At 35.5% G+C, this 19368-nt stretch overlaps 1 protein-coding gene across 6 annotated transcripts in view; it reads left to right on the plus strand.

The window, feature by feature from the left end:
• The window catches only part of LOC145662909 (popeye domain-containing protein 3-like), a 406613-nt gene that overhangs the window by 325609 nt on the left and 61636 nt on the right, over nucleotides 1-19368 (plus strand). For all 6 annotated transcript variants that reach the window (XR_014127119.1, XR_014127121.1, XR_014127120.1 and 3 more), the window contains exon 4: nucleotides 16674-16776. Coding sequence is in view for 3 of the 6 variants with exons in the window: in XM_081728928.1 (XP_081585054.1) it covers nucleotides 16674-16776 (103 nt within the window). In the remaining 3 variants the exon portion in view is untranslated. The remainder of the gene's footprint in view (nucleotides 1-16673; nucleotides 16777-19368) is intronic.

The raw sequence follows: 19368 nt of genomic DNA on the forward strand, positions 1-19368 counted from the left end.
TCTTTTTGGATTTCGTTCTCCGAAGTTTATCCTATATTCGAGCTGTTCCTAACCAGTGAGTTGCTCAATCTCATATGGCGACGCGAAATTTTAGAATTTAATAATCATGAAGCACTTTAATTTAAAATCTATTTTGAGACTACCAGTCAACATCTTTAGCGTCAGAATAATACTCAGTATTACAGTCACTACTTCATAGAAACTTAGTCTTTCACTATTATAATTTATATTCCTATTATTAAAAGTTAGTTGAGTCCGCAATACTGGGCGCGTTCAGTAAAGTGTATCGTCAGCAGTGGCGTAGTTACGATTTTGTTTCGGGGGAGGGGGTTATGCCTGAAAATGTGAAAATTCTGCAAGATATTTCATATACTTTACTATAGTAAATAAGATTTCGGGGGGGGCTTAAGCCCGGAAGCCTCCCCCCTAAATACGCCACTGATCGCCAGTCAGATAATGTTGGTAACCATTTCATCTTATGAAAAAGTCTCTAACCAAGGTCGCACTTAGGACAAATATTGTCCTGTTACACTTATTCTGGCGTCCACGTTAATTTTAATTTCAAGCTTCTGTTGTGGTTGAGGGTAGTGTGTGCTGTTCTGACACAGACAATGCTTGTGTAAACAGAGAGAACTAGTTGTAGTTTGAGTGAATCTACAGTGGTATCAGATCGAACTACTCTGGGATAGGTAGTTAAAAACAAGGTAATAAGTCTTTAATAGTATTGTTCCTCAGATGACCTTAAGAATGTGTCCATGCTTGGTCCAGCTTTCCGATCTATAAATGTAGAGTGGAACAGGAAAAATTGTGCTTTTGTGTAACTTTTTTTTTCTCGATACTAGCTGCAAGGATAAAAGGTTTTGTGATAGTAATATCATACGTTCGTTAATTATTGTTTTCTTAACTTGGTTTGTGTTACTAAAACGCTCAAATATTTAAATTTATTCATGCCCTCTGAAATTATTTCTGACAACATTCAGGAGTTAATTTCTTCTTCTAATTGTAGCGTTGATTTTGAGTCATATTTCTGTAAGATGTCTTAACTAGAATAAGAGTGATGTAATTTCTGTGTAAAGGGTTAATTTGAATGCTGTGTAAAAAGAAAAAAAAATCATTTAAACGGTAGTTCTTAATGAGTGAAGTAAACTTTATCAATTCATTAGCATCTTGACTCTCAAACTTACCCGTGCTCTTCTCTGATTACATGAATATTCAGCCGGAAGATATAAATGGAAGAAAAATGGAAAAATTATACAGAAAATTGCATTGAAAATTCGGATGAGAGATGGAAAGAGATGTGTGAACATTCTTCATAGTATTTCTTTGACTAGTGTTGTGTGTGCAGCTCTATCGATCAGCATACGTGTACACACACACACACACACACACACACACAAGGATAACAGTAAATCGCTGCGTTATGCATCATTGCTGTCAAACAGCGCCGTAACTTGGAACTTTTCGTAGCGTCAATATTTGCTCCCTAGAAGAACTTTAAGTTGGGCACCTAGATTTGAAACTTGAAATTTGGACCTTCAAGAATTTAAAACAAACATTTTTTAAAAAATAATTTTAGACGCTCCAAGTGGCGCTTCATGAAGTAGGGCCCGGATTACATTTATGCTTCATGTTAGAAAAATATATTTTGTTCAGATTATTACGTTAAATTATTTTGTTCTTTTGGAAATTGCATGATAGGGCGTTACGTATTTCATCAGTTAAATTAAGAGGACAATATGTAGCACACCTTAAAGCTTTGAGATCCGTATTATTTCGGGACCCTAATAGGAGATTGTTCTCGTCTTTGGTGCGAGCGGGCCCGGCTTCGATTCCCGGGGGAGACATCCGGTCGAAAAAGTGTAAAAAAAAAAAAAAAAAACTTTTTCAGGTCAGCCATCCTGAGTTAGGTTTTCATGGGTTTTCCGCATTCACACCACATGTCGGGGTGGTACCTAACACATAGGTTCCAGGCAGCTTCCAGTGTGATCGCCGAGGGACGTCATCTCTCATATGGGCCAACATGGTTATTAGATGCCGAAAGTGCAGAAATCAATATTCTAATCCTAATAGGAGATATTCTACTTAAATGGATCCAGATCATTTTAGTTTCATTTATTTATTTATTTTAATGTGGAACCTATTCCATGGTCCAATTATACATTCATGTTGGTATCGTATCGTGTGAACTAAGAAATTTTATATTGAAGTGGGTCCCCTTCGAACGGCAGGAAGCTTAAGTGGAGGGACAGTTGCCGGCCCACGACCAGTACAAGTTACGCCATTACTGTTAAATGTCACTTTTATTGTTTAGAAATATATAAATAGACATTACTTGTTTTATAGAATGTTAGATTTATTCCAGATTACCATAATTTAATGTTTTTGAACTGGAATTCAAAAGTTACATCAAGTATTGAATGTCCCCCTAGAATTATTATTATTATTTACTGTGACTATATGACAGGATGAGAGACTGTCTGATTATCAATTGAAGCTATTGTAGTGCTGATCGTACGTTAAGCTGCAAGTCTAATTTACATAAAATAGCCTTGGTGCTAAAAATTAATGGATAACGAATATCAACCCCCTCTTCCTCCTCCTCCTCCTCCTCCTACTACTACTACTAATGCTTATTATTCAAAGGTTCCCGATTCAGTACAGATGATAGGAGTGCCAATGGGCTGGATGAAACTGAGGCTTCATACTTAACTAGACTTCGGCACATACAGGAAGTGATGTAGACAGCACAATACTTCGAACAACTTTACTTTCTTCCACACTCCCCACCCCAGGTTCGCATTTTAAAGAAACTAGGTGGACCTCTTAGCCTTATTGGAACAAAGGTAGAATGAGAAAATTTTCCCGCCCCAGCCAGGAATCGAAGTCGGGCTTTGTAGTGGACAAACACCATGTTCGTGTATTTTCTCGAGGTTCTCCCGTTTCCTCCCACTTTATTCATTCTAGCATTGCAGTTATTTCTCATCATCACCATCTCCTTTAGCCTAGCCGGCATAACAGAGACGTAAAACTGAAAGATTTCTTTTCATTTTTTTCCCATTTAAGTTATTCTATGTTCTTGTTGAGAAACACTTGCTTCAAATATTTAATTGGCTTTAAAAATGTGTAAAAAGTGTGTAATTTACATAAAAACAGTACAAATTAATCAATAGTTGAATTACAGATTACAGTTTATCGTTTCTTTCAACACTGAGGCTATAAAAGAATAGATATGAACCTACAACTTAACGAGGGATCCGAACCATATGAACTCCCGCCGGGAAACGAACCGGGTCTACCGTGCTAAAGCAATGTGGTGTTGGTTAAAGACGCATACGCAAGCTATATTGCTACAAGGGAGCTCCACACTAATAAACACGGTACTCGAGAGAAAGGGAATTCTGTACGTAGATCAGAGGTTTTGGTGCCATGCTGCCATGGACCGTGAAAGGATGAGGATGCGTAAAAACTGAGAAGAGTAGAAAATAAAGTAGTAATTTATTTATTTATTTATTATTATTATTATTATTATTATTATTTAATTTTTGACAGTTCTTTCTCTCATTAATTGTTCATTTTCATTATAATCAAGTAGCTTCTGTGGCCTAAAGGCAGGGGTAAAATTGGATTTGAAAAGGAAGGAGACGCAGGACGTCACGCAGTCCCTCATGCCTATCTTTACCATTGTATATTTTTAGGAAGTGAGGGACGCCATAGATGTTTTTAGAAGTGGGTTAACGGCATCCCACAGCGTTTCCCCTCACTTTTAAACCTGCCTAAAGCATAACCATGGGACGTAAAAAGAAATTTCACTTCATTTGAAATTTCTGCAGAACTAGGAACCAGTTTTTGAGAAATTAAAAATGTTTGAGTATCCACTTAATGGAAGATAGGATCATCTTCACGTGAATTAAGGGACCTTAATTCAAAATGGGACTAATAATGTGAATTTTATTAGTTTCTAAAAATCTATATCTGCAATCGCTTAAAAGTTTAAAATTTGTGGTTGCTCGGAGTGTGTTTATTAATGAATAAAAGAGATCAAATATCAACGGTTTAGATCTGTTGAAAAGCGGAAAAGAATCCTCATATATTAAGCACTCATTGTATTTAGATATTCCCAATGCTCTATTTATTCACTAGACCAGAAGAATCAATATCTCGTATCTCTCTCTCTCTCTCTCTCTCGTATAGAGATCCATTCTAATTAAATCAAGCGAGAAGCCTCTCGTGATCTGTTTGCACTATTATTTCCTCCGTTTACCTTGTATGTTAATCTTCTGTAAATAAAATGGTGCTTGTCTGTATGTCAACAACCATTCTTGCTTCGATTTAAATTTACGGGTAAATGTCACCTTGAATGGCATTTATATTCGTTTTTTTTTTCTTTTTTTTTTTTTTTAAAAAAAAGCTAATGAGCATCTGAAGTACCTGAAATCTGTAATAATTGGATTGTCAGTGTTGCTGATAGTAAAGTTAAAAACGAACAAACAAAAACTTTGTAGCCCTGTACGAACGCTAAATGCGTTTCTTCTTTTTGTTCCCTTGGGACATTGACTTCCAAACTAAAGTTTGTGTAAGGGATTTTTATATATATATATATATATATATATATATATATATATATATATATATATATATATATATATATATATATATATATATATATATAACTGCTATGTTCATCTGTCTGTCTGTCAAAGGTATCAGAGCAAAATACAGTAAGGGCTAGCTTGAAGTGCGGTTTTTTTAAAATCAATTTACAGATCTCCTTTCTTAAGCCTCTATGGAAACCGAAAGTGGTAAAGTCATATCATTTCCGGTTTCAAAGTTGATTACCGTGGAGGAAAAACGGAATTAGATAGCGAGGAACGGTTTTCTGCAATCGATTCAACATCCCAAAGAATAGATTGCATCCGCACCGTTTTCTCTGTACTAAAACCGGAAATCGTAGAAACCAATTATAACTTTCAGTTTCAATACATGTTTCTATATACTCATTCACTCTGTGGCCCGGAGGTTCAGTGCCGCGTTCACAAAAGCTCTCCATTGACTTCTATCCTAAGCCAACTGGATCCAGTTTCTACTTTGTACGCCTATTTCTGCGAGATCCATCTTAATATTGTCCTCCCATCTGGAACTAGATCTTCCCAATGGTCGTTTTCCGACTATTTAATCAAGTTTTAGTCCATTTACTCAACGTAGTTTGGCAAAAGCACTAAGTCAATATGGCAGTAATAAGGAGATAATATCCTTTGACTGTATAACGTTATAAATTGTACAGAGATTTTCTGCCAATGGTACTTAAGAGGGGAAGTTCCACGTAAGGTCTGGTTATTTCAGGGTATAATGTTATAGCTATATCGAAAGCAATTTCTATTAAAAAGAAGTTTAAATTTTATTTTGATAGTGGCTGTATGAAGGTCTAATTTTAGATTATGTGATGCTCGAATTAAGCGTTACTCTTGACTATAGGCATTTTTAGGTTGATAAGCTGTTCTCTCACATTGATACACGATAGTGGAATGTTGAGAGCTGTTCTTTGATAGTCGTTGTTCTTTTAAATAATAAAACCAAAATTTCCGCCTCCTGAAATGTCAAAGCGTCATTATGTGCGTCGATACTGGAACAGCGAATAGCTCAATAAAAGAATTTGGACAACTTTATTACACGTGTATATTCACGAGGAACACAGCCGTCGAGATAGAAACAGGCGTTCGAGAATCGATCCAATGGCAGGAAAAACGACGTGTATTCAACCACTGTAGTCAGACTGGCCTGATTTTAATCGTGATTTGAGAGAGTCTAGTGTTGCCGCAGAGGGAGTTTTCTATTCAGTAACGAAGAAAGAGAGCCAAGCAAGCAAGGCAATACAAGGGCTTTAACTATGGAGGGCAGTCCGTATTGGCATTCACCCAAAATATCACACACAACAGTGTTTGTTACATGCAACACGGTAGCGCTGGTGATGATCAAACTTCATTGTTCTGAGAAGAACAGCTTCTAATAAATGATAAGTTTAAAAACTCGTGCCAGAATTGTCTTCACTCGTGGAACTTTTTTTTTTTTCTTCAACGGTTAGCGCATTGATTGCCATGGTGTTTTTTTTTTTCCTTTGAAATTAATTGGAATGTTCATTATGTATAATTTTACTTTTTCCTTCAGATCTACTGAAATGTTCCTTGCTCTTTCAAATTTAGTTTAATATTGTGTAGAATCAGGGGCGCGCCCACTTAGGGTGTGTACACAGAGTCCGGACCTCTCCCCCCACCCCACCCCCCCAAAAAAAAACACTTCCTAACTCAACATACATTTGTACACTTTTTCAATAAAACTGCACTTGTTCAACAGGAAAACGGTTGATGTAGCATGATAATTCGATCTTACATTTCATCAGGAACGTATACAGGAATTTGTTTCGGGAGGGGTCTAAAGCGTTTCGTGGGGGGGGTCCAAATACAATTTGAGGCTAAATTATATGAAAATTTCTTAAATTACCTCTAAAAGTAGACTACATTTACAAAAAAGTCGGGATTTCGGGGAGGGGGTCTGGACCCCAGGACCCACCCTCTGCGTACGCCCCTACATTTCATGTTACTCTTCCTTTATATATATATATATATATATATATATATATATATATATATATATATATATATATATATATATATATATATATATATATATAATATTTAAATATATAATATTTAAATATATAATATTTAAATATAGGTAGAAATATTTTACAATTATTTATCGTTTTTCGGGTGCAGAATAATGCCTGTTCAATACTACATAGACGTAGTGGCTTGTAGTGTTAGAACCCCCCCAGAAAAAAAAGCTTGGGCCCCTCCGAAGAAAAATCTCTGGGTGCGCCCCTACATTCATTTATCCGGATACTCCTCCGAGATGATTGAACCGTTCTTAGCCAAATTTGATATGGTGATTCGGGAGAGTGTCGTAAGCTGTCGCATATCAGAAATTCCTCCATATCATTGAGGAATAATCACCGAAAAAACGGAATGCCCATATTTAAGGTCTTGGAAAAGCATTTGACGCGCGAATTCTCATTGTAAACAATGTTAGAAATAGGGTGAACATCTTTTCCTTTTGCACTGCAAACAATTTTTTCAAAACCTTTTTTTTCTGATATGCCGAATTCAACTATTTACATGTGGTGTTCATTCACGAAAACAATTGATGCACTAAAAAAACAACAAAAAAAAACTGAATAATTAGTAAAGGTCGATCGCTTTGATCCAAATTTGCAATTAATGCATACCTAGTTATTAAATATTAAAATAATATATAGCAAAATTTAATTTTTTGAGAAGTAAGGGACATTTAAATAGATTTGAAGAAAAAATCAGTAAAATAGAACTATTAAGATTTTAGTTAATTTCGAAAAAAGTAGAAAATTAGTTCTTCATTTAAATCAATGAGCTAAAAAGTCGAACATAGCGCAAGTATTCAATGTCGTTGCAAACTCAAACGTAATGTATTTTAAATGTACAAAATAGGCACAAAAGCTGTGACAAGGGATAAACTTGGATAAGGGCGTAACTAGCAATTCTTCAATTTTGCAGGAGAGCAGGAAAACAAACGCCCTTATCCAATTATCCAACGTATTCACACACTATTTTTGGATTTTTTGGAAACAGGCGTTCACTACTGAGCAAAGATATTACCTTAAAACCACCTAGACACATACAGACATGCTCAAACTTGAAGAAAATATGTATAACTCATTTTACCGGAAATAAGTCGATACGCCCTTATCCAAATTACCCCTAATTATAAATGTTCGATATAGTGAAAATATATTCTCACTGGTCAGAGAAAAAAACAACTTTTTAAATCAACATTAAAATTAAGTAATTAAGTTACAGAATAATAGTACGATAAAATTTACAATAAAACCCCCCTTTCTGAAGATTATTGTAGTATTATTACATACTCTACACACAATATTTCTTCTGAGATTAGCAAAGGGCCTGCCCAGTTTGCCATAAGCACCAGACTGTGACACGTGATCAGGTCAAAAGTCATGTTGTGTGCTAAGTCGAGTCTCGAGATTCCAAATCAAGATGATATATTTCAAGCACATAACCTCCGCCGCACCCTCGGCAGTTCGAAGAAGATGCACATATTTCATCATTATTATTGATTTTATTCAAACAACTTTACTTTTGACAATATTCTATCCACATTTACCCTACGTTCTTACATCGTTCTTAAGCTCTTCATTATGTCTTTTCAATAAGCTTTCAATTTGCCATCTTACAGTTTTTGAAATATGTAGAAGACCTAATTTTTTCCACGGATTTTTCATCGACTGTAATGCTCATATTTCATGATTTTTTTGTTTACTATGTTCCACCCATTTAAGGACAATTTCTATTTTGAATGTAGATTCTACATAGTCTGTTCTATGTCTAATCTAAATTTCAGCCATCTCCCTCTTTTGGTTTTTGACATAAATGGAGAAATTTTTTGTCATTGATTTTCCAATGATATTAATGTTAATGTTTCGTGCATTTGTTTTGACTATGTTCCATCCATTTTAGGACAATTTGTTTTTCGAATGTAAAATCTACATAGTCACTTCTACATTTCAGTTTAATTTCAGCCATCTCCTCAAAGTCTGTTCACATCATTGCAACCGGAAGGCTCTTTCAGAGAAAAAGCTTTTTTTTTTCTCCAAAATACGCTTAAAATTATACAGTTACGAGACAGCAGCAGGTAAATTCCTAAAATTTGCTTCGTCAAAAATAATTTTTGCAATGAGCCACAATGCTGAATAAGTTCAAACCACATCCAAATGTAAATGGTACCGTGAATCAATAAAATAGTTTTATTTCGCGGATTTCCTGTCTTCCTTATTTCTCCAAATGCGAAACGCTATTAAAAGAATCTATCAAAGGCATTTTATTTTATTAATGTTTTTAAAAACACATTAACTTTTAGCAGTAAATTTATAACAAGAACTATATTATGGTATTTAAAGTATCTTAAACAGTTAGGGTTGCCAACTTTTGAAAATGGAAATACCGGACACCCTCCGTATACTCTTAAGATTGTGACATCATCGCTCGTGAAAAATGTGAACATCCTGGAAGTGGTTACTTCACATAGAGTTGAGCGATACGGAGTTCGAATTTAATAACTTTAGTTACTTTTGAAGCATTTATCAAACTTACTTATGGCAGTTTTGTAATTTTTGTAATTTACTATTAACAATACATCGTATTTAAAACAGAAAAGTAAATATAATTGGCAATATAATTATGGCATGCATAAAATATACTTAAAAAATAAGTCCTACCAGTCTCTCTGGGGCTGGTAATGTCTCATAATACCTACATACTTTTACTTAATCTGGATGGATTATGTAATCGGAAGATGTAGGTGAGGATGAAGCATGCTAGCTGCGATCTTGAAAATGTACTTTTGTTAACCTGTAGCAGTTTTGATAAGTTTAGTAAATTTTCCTCCCTTCGAATCTTCAGCAAATTCCATGCATGATAGGTTGATACAGTGGCGTAGGGAAGGGGGGGGCCCGGAGGGGCCGGGCCCCCCCCAAAGAGGTCCGACAATGTACTTTAGTACTTTGATGTATGTAATTTTTTATATATTTTTATGTTTATATATTTTTTTGTTTGTAATTTTTCTATATGTACCTATAACAGCACTTGGGCCCCCCCCAAACACACCTCCTGGCTACGCTACTGGGTTGATATCAAGACGAATTATAAGCTCTGCTGCTTTAACCATGTTCATCGACAAACGATTCCTTTCGTCACTCCAAAAGAATCTGAATAGAACAGAGACTAGGGCTAGTAAGAGGAAAACTTACCAAAAATTTAACATCCGGTTTTGAGGTTGTACCCGACATCGAGCAAGGAGGTCAAGAACTGAATTGTCCGGTAAAATACCGGACGATTGGCAACCCTATATACAACAACATCCACTAGTTTTTCTTATATATGTTAGACCTATAATACTACCATGATAATAGCTTACAATCAGAAATATTGTTCTTTCCACTACGATCACGACCTTAATAAAAACTTTGTGACCAGAGTAATGCACTTACTTGTTGAAACTAAAATAATGTGTAACAACTCGAATTAGTATTTAAGGAAGACAACGTTAGGAAAACAAGGCAATAAGTGTATTACACTGGATACAAAGCTTTTAACATTAAAATATTTACTATTTAAACGGTATTTCTGACCTTGATCATAGTTAGTTCAACATACCTCTTTCCTTTAATTCATTAGACTATGATAATCAATTTTTTGTTTCACTGTAGGAAAATAATAATAAAACAGCGCACGAGAGAGGTTATTGTATACTCCCAGAGGTATATTTTAATGTATGAAATTAAATTTCATGAAAACATAAAAGAAATTAAACAGGTTAAAGATTTATTGAGGTCTATTTTATGACTATCTCTGGAGGATAATTTCATGGTGGATTTCTAATTTAACCAAGAAACAGATAATTAATTTCGTTATGGATCTGTATAATTACTTCCACCTATCTGTTTCTGCAACCTTAGTTGTATTACAGCTACTTTTGCGTTGAACACAAACTCTGTTGGCAAATGAAGAAAAATGTTCTTTGTTAACATCCAGTGTAGCAGTTGCAGTTCTGTGGGAGAAGTTGCTCTCGCTACAGTGTCCAGTCACCGCAATCCCCTTTCAACTCTTATAAACATACATAGTAACTTCCGACTTAAATTGCTTCAGAAGCGAAACTAATAAAGGTTCTTACCTACAAGCCTGACAAACATGCTTGAAATATTATTATTATTATTATTATTATTATTATTATTATTATTATTATTATTATTATTATTATTATTATTATTATTATTGTTATTATTATTATTATTATTATTATTGTTATGCAAGAAATATAATTTAATTTTGTAAAATACAATTTCTTTAACTACTACTAATGGCCTATACTGTGTGAAAACGCTTTATTAGCCAATTATGTTTTAAAATTAAAATGTGATCTAATCAGTTATAAAGATTGGAATAATTATGCTTTACAAGGTTTGTCTGATAGAAGTCTTTGGAAATATGTATCAGCGTGGTAAAGAACTTCACGTTCAAGGTACTATATACTTTTTTCTGTTTATTTAGTTATTTAAATATTGGGAAGATTAATGTAAATGTCAGCATTGACACTACTTGCCTCATCAAGAATACTCGGTATTTGATACGATGTACAACTCACATTTGTAGAAAGCCGTTTGCAGCTCTGAAAATATAATAATAATAATAATAATAATAATAATAATAATAAGTACTATCCTAGTTTAGATATTTATACTTGAATTCATGAATTAAGACTTCCTTCTTCAGCAAATGGGCTACCTTGAATGTGCCTTATAAATGGTTTCTTCTAAGGGGAGCTGCGTTCATGGGTTCAAATTCACGTCAGGAAAGCTTAACCGTTATATTAAGGGTCTTCACTACAGCGAAATTAAACTACTGCTAACTTTAGAGTTTTTCTGTAATATCTTCAAAACAAATAAAAATATTCGAAAAGCAGAAACGTAGTGAACTAGACAATACGATTCTGCATGTGATACCGTTATCACAACTCATCTATCTGCTTTTGATTTGCAACTGTAGATAGATTTAGGGTTTTTTGCGGGTTCTGTAAATAGCGGCATACCAAAAGCAGATAGGTGAATTGTGGTAAAGGTATCATATGCAAAATCGTATTGTCTAGTTCACTACGTTTCTGCTTTTCGAATATTTTTATTTGTTTTGAAGATATTACAGAAAAACTCTAAAATTAACGGTAGTTTAATTTCGTTGTAGTGAAGACTCTTAAGTCATGCGGACTTACGCCGTAAAAACTACAGTAAAACAAAACACGAACCAATCTGTGCTAGGTCGACATTAAAGGCACGAATGCTATCTAACAGTCAGGACAAGGCGTGGCTGGTGGACCTGCGCGTTGGTGCGTTCGAAGGGAGCGGGTGCGTAGGCAACGGTGGGCGTGCGCGTAAGGAGGATAGTGGAAACATACCTTTAGTATATGTATATTTGTGATAAATTTCATAAAGAAAGAATTATAAATTCGAAAATTAGAATGAGTAAAACAAAATGTTGCTAAATGGACAAGAAAGTTTTATTTTCGTTTTATTGTTCTTATTTACTACTGTTTTTACATGAAATTTCATCTCAAAAGAGCAGTAAATAAGAACAATAAAACGAAAATAAAACTTTCTTGTCCACTTAACATTTTGTTTTACTCATTCTAATTTTCGTATTTATAATTCTTTTCCTATGAAATTTTCCATAAATGTAGATTTCCCGATTATACACATAATATCAGTATTAAAAGTACCCTGCAAAATCATTATCAAATTATATTCTTACAGGAAGACAGTTACAGATATGCGACAATGATTTTGGACATGAGTGTACGTGCGACGAACATTACCGTAAGTTTCACTTGGGCGATTCTAATAATGAATTTCATATGATACTTCTATGAAAAACAAACTAGAGCATGTAGCTGTACTCTGATCTACTAATTGCATCGTTAAAAAGAAATTGAACAAGTACAAAATAAATGTTTGTTTATAAAGTGTTTGTTTCAAAAGGAAAAGGAATCTAAAATCAGCTTTTTTTTTTTTAAAAAAAAAAAAAAGAACTATTAGTGAAATTTTAATTACATAGTTTTTAACAATAGAAGTTCTAATTGCACAGGAGGTGTGTTTGTACAAAATACTAAATCGGCTTATAAAATTTTAATTGCTTTTTGAGCAAGTAAACTGTAATATTAGGAGTAAAAGTGGGGGAACGCGGGGGCATGCCGTCTCCCACCTCCAGGAAATATGTACGGCGTTCGGCGTCCCCCAGTTCCTAAAAATTTACCATGGGCAAAGATAGGCAGGGGGACGGCGTGAGGCCATGCCGCTACTTACAGTCCCCTACCTTTTCAGATCCACTTTTACCCCTGATTTTAATGTATTATAATATTGAAAATCTCAATACTGTAACCTAATACTGAACCGTAGTAACTAAAAGACCATAATTTAACAGTTTATTACAAAATTTCATATTTTATATCTAAACTGTGTGTGTTATAGCTAAAATGTGTTAACTTTCTAAATTTTGTCGTAGTCAAATGATTAATCTGTCTACTTTGGTGCGCTTGGCCAGGAAAGTTTACATGATTTTCAGTGTGCAACCAACCAATATCACATGAAGTGATAGGATTGTTTGAATCAAGAGGCGTACCAGTTCTAATTTTCTGAAACCATTGTTGAAATTTTATATTTCATCGTTGTTTTTCATCGCTGGTAACAGAGGCGGATCTAGAAGGTCGAAACGGGAGGGGCCAGCCAGAATCCAGACTATGAAAATTATATGAGTTTACTGTCAACTTTCAAAAATATATAAATAATAGCTTAGCCTCCCCCCCCGGCCCCGAGCTAGATCCGCCATCGGCTGACAGGTTACTTCTGGTAGAGGTCTGCACGGGCCGGAATTTTTAGCCCGGGCCCGGCCCGGCCCGTGATTTTACAATGTGAGGCCCGACCCGAGTCCGAAATATGATTTAGCATTTAGGCCCGAGCTCGTGTGATAATCAAATGAGCCCGAAATAAGCCCGAATTATATACAGAAACTTAACGCAAATTAATAATTAACGCAAAATTGTATTTTTATTTACAGCAATTAGAGGTTTAATTTTGCAGTTGTACTTTAAAAGTTCTCCAGAAAGAATGGTGCAATATACACCCTCCATTCCAAAAGAAACCGAACTTTTGAAAACAAATAGTACCACTAGTGCCATCTGTTGTAATATTTTACCGGTAGATGGCGTAGTCCCTCATTGACAACTGGTATAAATGTCATGACATTTGGATGCACGGCAACAAAGTTGTTGCGTTTCAACTGTCAGTGTGTTGTGTACATCGGTCGGAAAATGAGTTTCAAACAACGAGCTGCAATTGAGTTTTGTGTTAAACTGGGTAAAACTTTTAATGAAACGCACCAAATGCTACAAAATGTATATGGTGATGAGTGTCTATCCCGTACGCAAGTTTACGAGTGGTTCAGGCGATTCAAATCGGGTAGAGAGACACTGGATGATGACGAAAGATCAGGCCGTCCCAGAACCGGATTATCGGAAGAAAACATCGAAAAAGTGCGTGAATTCATCAAACATAACAAACAATCGTCGGTGAAAGTTATTGAAATGGAATTAGGCATTCCTCAAACAACCGCATACCGCATTTTGACCGAAGTTTTGGGCCTTAAGAAGGTTAATTCGCGGTTTGTACCACACAAACTCACCGAAGACCAAAAAGTTGATCGAATTGCGCATTGCAAAGACATCGTTAAAAGTGCTCGGCAGGATCGAAACTTCTTGAAATCGATTGTAACTAGTGACGAGACGTGGTGTTTTGAATATGAGCCCGAAACAAAGCGGCAAAGTGCTGAATGGAGCGCGCCGGATGAAGGAACACCCAAAAAAAAGTCGCTTGGTGAAGTCAAAAGTTCTGATTCTAAGTTCTAAGGTGATGCTGATTTGTTTTTACGATTCAAAAGGAATTATCCACAAAGAATTTTTTCAGCCCGGCCAGACAGTCACTGGAGAGTTTTACTTGGGCGTCATGAAGCGTTTGCTGGCAAGAATTCGTCGTATTCGGCCCGAATATCGCGAAATCGGCAGTTGGACTCTTTTGGACGATAATGCACCATCACATCGTTCGCGACTTGTAACTGAATTTTTGGTCAAAAATCACATTATTCGGTTGCATCATCCGCCCTATTCACCAGATCTCGCTCCGTGCGATTTCTATCTGTTCCCGAAACTGCATTTGGCGATGAAAGGAAAGTGGCACACATCGATTGATGCCATTGAGAAGGCGACGACCGCCGTCCTAAAGACCATTCCAATAAAGGACATGGAGAAGTCGTTTGACAACTTGTTGGAGCGTGCAAATATGTGTATCGATGCAGAAGGGGAATACATTGATTAATAAAAATGATTTGTTCCAAAATGTACATTGCTTTTTTGTTTTTTTAAAACGTTCGGTTTCTTTTGGAATGGAGGGTGTATGTCGTTATACAGTATTTACAAAGTTAGGCCCGAAAAATATGGTTGTATCAGTATTTAGGGGGGGCTTCTGGGCTTAACCCCCCAAAATCTTACTTACTATAAAATCTATGAAATATCTTGCAGAATTTTCACATTTTCAGGCAAAGCCCCCCCAAAACAAAATCGTAAATACGCCACTGGGTTGTATATTTAAAAATTCACGGCCCGGGCTCGAAGTGATGTATGTTTTGTAGGCACGAGCCCTCAACCCGAACCCGTGCAAACCTCTAACTTCTGGTGAAAAAAGTATGCGGGTATGTCAGTGCCGGATCTAGAAATTTCGGGCCTTCCCGCAAGAAAATTTCAAAGGGCCCCCTCTGTATTCAATAATTTCTTTCAATAGTGCATTTTAATAAATTATTCCTAGTGTTCTATTTACTATGGAATAGAGATTCAAACACTTTTATGTTTTACAAGAAATCCTTCCTTCTCGACTTCATCTCCGCAAACTCCTGTATAAGATTTCTCTTTTCAATAGTCGAAGCCCTCTCATGGTTGATTGCCAATATTCCCAAGTCCTTATTCTCTCCTGTCATTGAACACGACCTTAAATAGCTCTTAATCCTCTTTAAGACTGAGAATGACCTTTCAGCGGAAGCCACAGTCATGGATAAAGTCAGGAATAAAGTAGGAGTAGACAGAACTTCAGAATAACCGCCAGTTCAAGAACAGTATTGATCTTAGAAATATGGTTTTCAAGTCCAGTGCGAAGGAAAATTAATTCCAATTGTACTTTTTTCGTGAATTTTCAGCCTTAACTAAAATGCCTTCGTCTGAAAGATTCACAAGTACTTTCGGAAATATAATTGAAAATTCATCAAGAATTGTCTGTAAAGATGTAAAACGGTCCTCTATTTCATTGTACGCGATATCTGGAAGTCCATTGTAAACATTAACCCTGAAGCAAACCTCTGTGTCAAAATACCGATGATCATGCACCAGTTCATCAGTTTTTTTTTTTTTTTGGGGGGGGGGGAGGTACTTTTTCCATACGAACACAGAGTTGACTTTCCACTTCGCAGCAACAACGGTGGCTTTTTGTTTTATTTGATGAAATTTTTCTCATTTTCTTCAATTCCTCTGGGCTCTCTTCAAGAGTTCGTAAAGCTTTCTCAAGGTCAATTTGCTTTGTTTGTGAATATCAGTCTTTTTTCAAGTGTTCTAAAAATTAGTACCTTATTTACAGGCAAGGTGCACGAGGACCTGTAAAAGCCCTTGGGCCCCTTAGGGTCCGCCCCCCTCCGCGCCACGGGGACTTGCGGTTTATAGATCCGGCACTGGGGTAAAATTATGTATAAAAACGGAAGTTCTTAGTGTATAAAACCATCTGTGTCCGGAAGCGATGACTGGACAATAAATACTTTATAGTCGGCGTCCTCGTTTGAGAAAGTTAAAATATGGTAATGCAAATCATACTCTAAATACTCTGAAATGTAATTAATGGCAGTATTAACTTATGTAGAGAACTGAGTGTAAAATTTTATATTTGTCATGCAAAATCTCTATTCAATACAATATGTATTTTTTTTTTTCAGACTTGTGGTATCGCAAAATGGCCGGGCTTTACATATTGTATTTCCTCATCAATTCCTTGATTCCCCGGAATGGTTCGGAGTTTCAACAGATGAATATTTTCAGGTAAATCTGAATTTTAATGTAATTTTACTTTATTTTTCATTTGTATAAGTAACATAAGCCTATATGAAATTTAGTGTGGGGCCTTTATGGCTTAGTGATAGAGCATTCATTTCTGGCGCGTGGGGTCCCTGGTTCGATCCCAGATCCCGCCAAATGGGCTATGTAGTAGATAAAATCCGTGTGGATGGATTTTCTCGAAATTCTCCATTTCCCATCTCTTATCATTTCACTGTATCATCCAATTCATCTTCACCGTCTTCCTTAGTCTCGATGCATAATCTTAGGAACGTTAAACTTAACAAAGAAAAAAGAAATTCAGTGCATATTTCCCTCCATCTAACTATTTCATTTATTTTTCTTTCTTCCTTGAAATCTTTCTGACAGACAGTAACTCAGTGAAGAAACCTTTAAAAAAAAAAAAAAAATCAGACTTTGTGGTGTATGTCATAAGTCATGGCAACTATTCCCCTCCCCCTCCCCCTTACGAATGGAGGATAACACGAAAAATCTACGATAGACATTGGAAAGTATATGACATGTGCTACCAAGTGGTGCCATCAAATGATGTAGAAAGTCCTCGGGTGATTCCATATCAATTCAACACAGTGACTTAACCTCATCGTCTCAGATTGTAATGAAATCTGGCATATAGAAGCCCTCGAGATAGACTGAGAAAAATACCAAATTTCAACTTTATATATCAACCAGTATTGAAGATAGGGCTATGTAAAGTTTGAAAAAATCCCCAAAATAACATGTTCAATGAGTTTTAAAAAATCCCCAAAATAACATGTTCAATGAGTTTTGAAATCAGCATTGCAGCTCTTCTAATTGAGCTAAAGAGTTGGTTGAGGTGTCATTTTACAACATTTTTCATGCCCTTTCCTGTGGTACACTATAGCCTAACACAGAATTGTTTTTCCCAAAATCAAAATTTTATTTTTAAACTTTTCGAAAAGTACATATTTTAAAATTTTGAAATTAATTCCATGAATAGATAGTATTGTTGTAAAGTACCTGGCAAAATATGAAGTTGGGATAGTAATGGCTTCATTGTTAAAATGATTCAAAACTAGCACTTGATTTTTCAAGAATACTCTGTACGTAGGGTAATAACGCAAGAATGCTACATTTTACACTTCTGTGAAACTAAAAATGAACACTTACTTGAAGAGAGAGTATAGATGAGTCCACAGTAAAACTTTTCAATAAGTAGTAGGATATTATTTATCATTTGAAGTTTGAAAAAGTCACATTTGTTCAGTATACATCACAGTCAAGGAGAACATAACTTCTTCCCGTGGGAGTTACAGGATTCATTTTAATCAGAATGTCCACTACTAACATCCATAGAACATCAGCATTTCTTGGATATGAGAATGACGGAGATGGTCCAGGGAAATGAAGAAGTTACTTTACTTCATCAAGTTCTCCATTTTTCTGTAAGACATGCCCGAGCCACCAATTTCCTTCATAGACAGCTGTGACATAGCCTGATATGTCTTCTAATTGAAGTTTATTTGGAGATTGTGACACTTCCTTTTCCCAACCCTGTAAACCATCTGAACATTTTAATACAATTTGCCCTCATATTGAATTTGAATCCCTCCCCTAAAAAAAAGCTGTGGAATACCCGAAATAAATTCTGCGTATGTCCCTGATAACCAGTGTGCTAAAATGGTGTTTATGCAAACAATGAATGCTGGAATTTGAAGATTAAAAATTTAGTATGAGATATTACTCAAGAAAATTAAAAAGTCCAATTGATAAGCTACAGATGTAGTTGAAGTTTGCCTACTTTTTATCAATATATTTAAACAAACTTAAAAACATTGATAACTATGAAACAGACATTCAGGCAAGCAGATAGATAAGGTAGAATTTGTTTCGTTAGCAGGGGCGGCTTCAGGATTTTAATTTTGAGTAGGCCAATTTTTTTGGTCAATTTTCTAATTTTATTTTTTTTAATATAAAAATGTATAGAATTTGTTCCTTTGCAGTAAATATATATTTATTATCTTATAGACGTTTATATTTTTCAAAATTTTGGGGTAGCCCCGGGCCTACCCGTTAAAGCTGTTTCAGTTCGTTTGGTTTGTTTAGGCTTAACGACCTTACGTAACAGCTAGGTTGTAAAGGATTGCACATATTATTATTTAAAGTAGCATCTGAACCACTACTCAGATTCCAGCTAGGAGAAATTTTGTGACTTATCGGGGTCCATTAATTACAAAGCAAAAATTAGATTCAACTAACACAGATGATTCGAGATACGTGAAAACGTCACTACAGTAGGGGAGCTTAGGGGAAATATCCTACACTTTGTGTTAAAAAGGTCCCACTCGGATATGTTGTTCCCCTGATCCAACTTAGCAGGAATCGAAGTGGCCCCACTCCGACAGGTGGCCAGAGTCCAATATGGCGGCTATCAAAGATGGCCGCCTCTGCGAATTCATAGTGTTGGTTTTAAAGGCATATATCTCCTTAACTAATAGTCTAATCTTCACGATTCAAAAACTAAACGACGTAGAAGACGTCTAATAAATTAACAAAAGTTTTTACCTAATACTGAAATTAACACCTACAGAAATT

The sequence above is a fragment of the Thermobia domestica genome, chromosome 1 (assembly GCF_964235325.1).
Source record: "Thermobia domestica chromosome 1, izTheDome1.hap1.1, whole genome shotgun sequence".
NCBI classification, from domain to species: Eukaryota; Metazoa; Arthropoda; class Insecta; order Zygentoma; family Lepismatidae; genus Thermobia; species Thermobia domestica.